Here is a 7,254-nt window from a genome sequence, read left to right on the forward strand (position 1 = left end):
TTCATTTTTGTTTCTTTTAATTTTCATTATTCATTTTCTACGATACGTGCTTGGTCCTGAGTACTTTCTCTACAGCATACTTTTTCTTCGTTAAATAATAAAAAAAAAAAAGGGGGTAAAAGTTTTGTCCGCTTTCGTTCATCTTTGTCGCACGCGTTTGTAATAATAATAAAACCCCAGATACACTTTACGTGTGTGAGAGATAGTACACGCATTATTAATTATTTTCTTTCTCTCTTCACTCATTCTTAATTTATCGTACAATTTTCTTTAGCTCGATGTTTGAAGATCGAGAAATTGTCATAGACGATATATATATATATATAATACAACAAACAAAGTTAAAATAATCCTTTCGTTCGTGATGCTTCTGTGTTTTGATCGTCTGGAGCCTCGTTCGAGGAAGAGGAAGAGGAAGAGGACTACTAATGGGTGTGGGTGGGGTTGGAACAAACGAACAAATGACTAAAGTAAAACTAAAAAACGATGCTAATAATGATTCCGATGGTTGCTGATTATGATGATGACGGTGGTGGTGATGGTGATGGGGGGTGGTGGTGGTGGTGGTGGTGGTGGTGGTGGTGGTGGTGTGGTGGTGGTGGTGGTGGTGGTGGTGGTGGTGGTGGTGGTGGTGGTGGTGGTGGTGGTGGTGTGTGTGGTGATGAGGAAGTAGAAGAATAATATGAAAAGATAGTAACGATTAGATTTCAGAGCAGCACATGCTTGTCTCCCTTTTGTTTTTTGATGATCGAATAAGATCATCGTTCGCTCTCGGTCATCGCACGCATAAATCATGAAATTCCGTAGAGCCGAGAAGCGCTTTGGCACGGTAAATGAAGAAGACAGTCGAGAGGAGGAGAGAGGGACGACTAATACACAATTGTAATTAAATAACGTAGTATTATGTAGGTAGAATCGTTCGAAACGCGAGATACACGTTGACGACGACGGGGGTTGGGGGGTGGGTTGGTTTCCGGGTCCGTCCTCTTCTTTCTTTTTCTTTTTGTTGTTGTTTGTTGTTCGTGTTGTTGTTGGTTGGTTGGTTGGTTGGTTGGTTGGTTGTTGGTTGTTGTTTTCGGCGAAGAGACGCACTCAAAAAAACAAACGCACAGACCACACAGAGATAATACACTATTTTTAGTTTGCTGGCACATATTTTTTTTGTTTGGACAATTAATCCACCGAACGAGAATCTCTCTCCTCGGAAGTAGTACTCCCATTCGTCCCACGTATCGTGCATATTATATAAGTGTGTGTATATATAGATTTATATATATATACTTCCCTATACGCGCGCGCGTCTTTTTACGAGGAAGAACGTTCGTTTAAAACGACGACGTTTTTGCCTTTTTTCCTCGATCAAAAACTTTCTCTCTCTCTCAGAGATACGACAATTTTTCGTCCGTCCTGTATTATTTTCTCATCGTGTTTTTTATTTTATTTTATTTTATTTTATTTTATTTTATTTATTTTATTTTATTTTATTTATTTAGTATTATTATTTAATAATTTTTTTTTTGTATATTTCGCTAGAAACAACACAAGAGACGACGATAATAAAAAATGGCGAAGAGCCGAATTCGAAGGAGAACGAAATTCTTCTTCGCTATGGCGTCGACGACGACGAGGACGACGATTGTTGTTGAGATGATACCCTTCCTCGTTCCTCTTCTTCTTCTTCTTCTTCTTCTTCTTCTTCTTTTTCTTTTGACTCTTCTTAGTTTCCCTTTTCTTCTTCTTTTCCTTTTCTCGATTCGTCCACGTTTTTCCACGATGAACGTAGTCGATAAACGAGGGGGAAGAGTAGTAGTCGTCGTAGGAGTAGTAGCAGCGAAAGAACATTTAACCACTTTGTCCAATAACGTGGTTAGATTATCGATCGAACTAATAAGTCTCTCCAAATGAACCGTCATAGTCATCGTCATCGTCATCGTCATCGTCATCGTCCAGCCTCTCTGTCGCGCACAGTAGATACGTAGATGGACCCCTTGGATGACACCGTGTGTTGCAACAGTCTTGTCACGTGGGTCCACCCGGGGCTACGTAACGCTGATCGCTGGATTGGAGGGACCCGAGGGTGGGGTTGGTACAACTTCACTTTTTATACACTGACCGGTAAGTTGATTTACACTTAACGGATTGTTGATGTCGTGAGGATTTGTACCAACTGGATTACGATGGGGCTGCTGCTGCTGCTGTTGTTGCTGTTGCTGCTGCTGGCTGCTGTTGGCCCTGTGCTTGAACCTGTTGCTGCTGCTGATGCTGCTGTTGTTGTTGCTGCTGATGTTGCTGTTGTTGTTGCTGCTGTTTTTGCTGCTGTTGTTGTTGTTGTTGTTGTTGTTGTTGTTGCTGCTGCTGTTGTTGTTGTTGTTGCTGTTGCTGTTGGCTACTCGGGTTCGGTAATGGCGGAGGAGGCACTGGAGGTGTCAAAGGGCACGGACACGGGCTGGCTAGACTCGATGGCGATGGTAACACCAACGATGGGCTGGCCAAACTCGACAATGCCGACAAACCCCCAGGACTGCTCAAGGATTCGTCTTCCTCGGGTGTACCTGCCTCCCCCACGCTCCCTAAATTATCCTCCGAATGATCGTCCTCACCTTCGCCGTCGGCCTCGCCGTCGCCTTCTCCTCCCTCCCCCATGTACCTGACACATTTCTTCTTACGTCTGGAAATAAGGGTGATCGGATTAGTCTAATTAATTACTACTTTTTCCTTTTCTATCTCCTTCCATCTCTATCTCTCTTTCTCTCTCTCCCCCTTTCTCTCTTCCTTTTTTCTTTTTTTTTTTTTCACTTCTCTTGCATCGCAAAAGATCCGTCTTTTTCTTTTCTTTTTTTTTTTAATTTTCTATTTTCTCCTCCTCGATCTTTCTTTTTTTTTTTTTTTATTTTCCACATCCTCGCGACGTTGTACCATTTTCGATTCTCATTATCGTCGCGTATACATTTTTGAAAATATACAAATAAATTGTACTCTTTCGAAGACAAATATGTGTGTATGCGTAATAATTGTAGACGATGAGAAGGAGAAAAGGGTACAAAGTCGATGTCAACGACACGAGCGCAGGAATCCTTTCGCGTATACTTTTTTTGCATGCTTGATTAGGAAACACGTTTTTTTTTCTTTCTTTTTTTTTTCTAGGAAGGAAGGAAGGATGGTACATCGTCGTTAGAATAAACAGGATGTCCTGCGCTCGCGCAAACGTCGCGTTTATTTACTCTGCTCGATACGATTCACTCGTAGCAAATGCCATGCTTCAAAAAGTTAAGACTTAGCAAGCATAACGTGTGTCAACAAGTGGGTATATAATAACGTATACATGTATGTAATATATACACGTAATTACGTGGGGGGTAAAGAAAAAGAAATTTTTTAATGAGAAAACAAAAAGAAAAACAAGGTGGAACAAAAATCATCATCATCATCATCATTATCATAATCATAATCATCATTATCATGTCATATTCATCATTAACATTAATCATTAATCATTAATAGCAATATAACAACCAACAATCATAATAAAAATAATATTAACAACGATAACAGCAATAAGGGAAAGAAAACAAAATTTCGACGACCAATTTCGTCGAAGAACGTTCAAGAAACGCAAATTTGTTCGATGATTTCTTTTTTTTTTTTTTTGTTGCCTACTATTGTTGTTCTTCGTATATTTTTGTTTAATATTCTTTTTGGTGTATGTTAACGTGGAACTTGGAAATTTCTAATCGACGAGAGGGTACCCCCGCCGCTCCCCGATGCACGCGATTTTTTGATCGACGTTTCCTTTGGATTCGTTCCGATCCATCGAATAATTTCTATGGTCATGAATTGATGAAACAAACAAAAAAAAGAAAAAAAAAGAAACAAGAAAAAATTGCGTGCATTTGAAAGCGGGGGGCGGGAGGGGGTTTTAAACGTTTCGATTATTCACGCGAATTTTCTCTCGTATTTTCACGACGTGCGTTTGGGAATAGAGTAGTAGGGGGAGGGGGTGTGTTTAACGAGAGATCAAAAGGGGGGATAAAAAAAAAGGAAAAAAGAGAAAAGAAGAAAAAAATCTGATAGACAGATATAGATATAGATGGATAGATAAATAATAGAATAGAGATATAGGCCGGAGTAAAAAAAATCAAATTTAGATAACGTTGTTTTCTCTTGATTTTGACACGCTGCTGTTGCTGCTGCTCGTCGGTCGACGTATAATAAAAAAATGGCAAACGAAAAAAGAAAAAGAAAAAAAAAAAAAAGAAATAAAGGAAGAGAAGAAGAATAGGCGCATCGGAGCTTAGATTTACTACTGCAATAAAAATTTTGGAATAAAATGAAGCCAACACGCAGGGCTTCGCAGTCGAGACGTTCACCGCTCTGCCATTGGCTCTCATTATTTTTCATCTCTCAGCTGAGTTAATGACAATTCGAAGTTCGTTTTATTTTTTTTTGTTTTTGATTCGACATAATTTCCGCTCTCGACCGTCGCCAACAATCGGTCGTTGGAAAAATCAAAAAATAACCAAAAAACAAATAACTCTTCGCCAAAAATTACTACGTTCGCGGGGGGGGGGCAGCGTAGTAGTAGGCACGTCGAAAAATCACTCGTTCTGTTTTTCTTTTTTTTTTTTTTAATTCAGATGGAATTGAGATAAAAGCAAGGTGCTAATATATATTTGATACGTAGAGAATTATTATAGAAATAAATTATAAGCGGGCACCCGGCGTGCACGAATTATTTTTCCTTTTTTAGAAAATTAAAAATCACAACAACGAAACATAATTATTAGGAGATTAAAACAAGAAAACGGGAAGAAACGAGAAAATGAATTCTTTTTTCTTTTTGGTAATTGTTTTATAAATATTATATATATATAAAATTAAATATCCACGAGAAACCCGTGACGTGTGTGTGTGGCCTCACATATATTTATTAAAAAATATATTCCCTAATCTTGCTTTAAAAAGGAAATGGTTACGCACACTAAATTATATATATATATATATGTATACATATGTATATATATATATGTCTATATATGTTATGTCAGAGATTAACGATTAGATACTTAAAAAAAAAACAATTAAAAATAAAAACATGTATATAAATATCCGTAAAACACATCGTCGTAATCGTACGAGTAAACTGCCATGCCAAAAATGCGAAACTTACAACTCTCTATAACGTATATAATAATAATAATAATAATGTATTCATAAATGATAAAAAAAATAACAGTAATAGAAAATAATAAAACACAATTATTATAAATAAATATATATATATATATGCCAAAAAACGTTTCGAAACCGAAAAGAAAAACCTGTTATACATATATATATGTATATGCATATACGTATTACAGACCATCCATGCTAAAGAGCAACACTGATTAAAAAGTTCAACTAAACGATAACAAATAATAACAATAATAAGCTGTAAAGAGCCACAACAATGAGAAACAATGCGAGCATCAGGGCGTCGCTTGGCCGCTCACTATGCCACAGGCTCGTTGCTCATCATTTTTCCTTTCTTTTTCATACATTTTTATTTATATAGCATTTCTTTTTTCATTATCATTTTTTTTTCTTCGGTCGGTCATCTTTTCTCTCTCTCTCGCTCTCTCGCACACACAAGACAAGCACACACACGCACACACACACACAAATCTACCTCGCATACTCATTAGATTCTCTCCCTCTCATATTATTTTTCATTTACTCTGTTCCGAATTTAATTGTTGATTAATAAATATAAAAAGAAGAAAAAATTGGAGAGAATGATTTTAACAAAACGCGGAATGAGACAACGAGCAATAAAAGGGCATTAGCGAGGGCATTAGCGAGCCCTTAGGTTTAAGTCGGGACTGACCACTGTTTAAGAAGAAGTGTTGCAGTAGAAGGGAGGCGATAGGCTTGACTAGAGATTAACATAAGTGGGTTCTTGCTGAGGTGAGGAGGTATTGGAGGCAGTGTTGGTGTTTGGCGGGGCAGTGGTCGCCCCAACCGTCCCTCCACCACCTCCAGCCCGACCCCGGACCCCGCGCTACTTCCCACACCATGATGGATTATACTCGCGTGGATGCCCATCCCCGCTCCATGCTCCACTGGGCTGCCAAAACCAACCACCAGCCATTAAAGGGGCGCTCGTATCGAACATCGTCACTTAATCCACCTTCCTCTCGTAAAGCTTACACACACCGTATCCTCGTCACCACCACGCATCATAATCCCGACAAAATGTATCATGTGTTTTCTTTTTTTTTTTTTTCTTTTTTCTTGTTTTTTCATTTTTCCTTTTTTTTTCTTCCTTTTTTTCTTTCTCTTTCATTTTTCTTTTTTTTATTTTTAGCTTCTTCCTTCGTTGCATATTATTTCATTTTCGTTCAAATTTATCTTTCGTTTTTCTTTTTTTTTTTTTTAATATATCAGTTGTGCAAAACTATTTTATTTTATTTATTTATTTATTGAATATATTTCGTTATTTTTCGCCACGCGGCGAGGCCGGCAACGAGCATCATCATCATCCCTGGTTCTCATTTTCTCATCTTTGTTGCGTGATCAAACTCTACCTATGGGAATCCCGGCATGAAGGGTTGTTTAATCGTCGTTGCCGACCTCTCTCGCTGGAACAAACTCGTTGAGGGGATAATATCAAAAGAAAAAAATAGGAGTGTCCGGAGATACAATACAAATAATAATCATAATTTAATAAGAAAAAAAAAACAATAGTAATAATAATGTGTGTGTGATATAATAATAATAATAATAATAATAATAATATATTTTTTTGTATGTACCGAATATGGTGAACGCGATTGATTGACTGCTTGCTTGCTTGCTTGCTTGTTTTCTTTTGTTTTCGTTCGTACTAATCAGAAAATATGTCTCCCAAATGTGCCCCATGTACAAAACGATTATTCTCAAAGCTGCCACTATTGTACTTCCAAAAATTTCTATCTGCATTTTTCATTTATATATAGAAAACGAGAGAGAGAGATAGATAGATAGAGAGAGAGAGATAGAGAGAGAGAGAGAGAGAGAGAGACTTTCAATCGGAGCCGAAAATTGGATAATCTTTGAATTAGCAATGATCAATAATTAACAAATAATTGGAGAAACAAACCGGGACTTTAATCGGTTGATATTGTTATAATAATTATCTCTTATAGTAGTAATAATATTAATAATAATAATAATAATAATGATAATAATAATAATATTCTATCGCACTAAACGCCGATGGGATTCGTTTTCGCC

At 37.4% G+C, this 7,254-nt stretch overlaps 1 protein-coding gene across 1 annotated transcript in view; it reads right to left on the minus strand.

The window, feature by feature from the left end:
- Positions 1-1,749: 1,749 nt before the first annotated feature.
- LOC122520946 overlaps positions 1,750-7,254 on the minus strand; it is a gene marked incomplete in the record, with an annotated part of 31,384 nt that continues 25,879 nt past the window's right edge. The window contains 4 exon segments of the mRNA XM_043641277.1: positions 1,750-2,261; positions 2,311-2,668; positions 5,423-5,431; positions 5,867-6,106. Of these exon segments, the coding sequence (XP_043497212.1) occupies positions 2,040-2,261; positions 2,311-2,668; positions 5,423-5,431; positions 5,867-6,106 (829 nt within the window).

This window comes from Polistes fuscatus, unplaced genomic scaffold (assembly GCF_010416935.1).
Source record: "Polistes fuscatus isolate 324 unplaced genomic scaffold, CU_Pfus_HIC Scaffold4, whole genome shotgun sequence".
NCBI classification, from domain to species: Eukaryota; Metazoa; Arthropoda; class Insecta; order Hymenoptera; family Vespidae; genus Polistes; species Polistes fuscatus.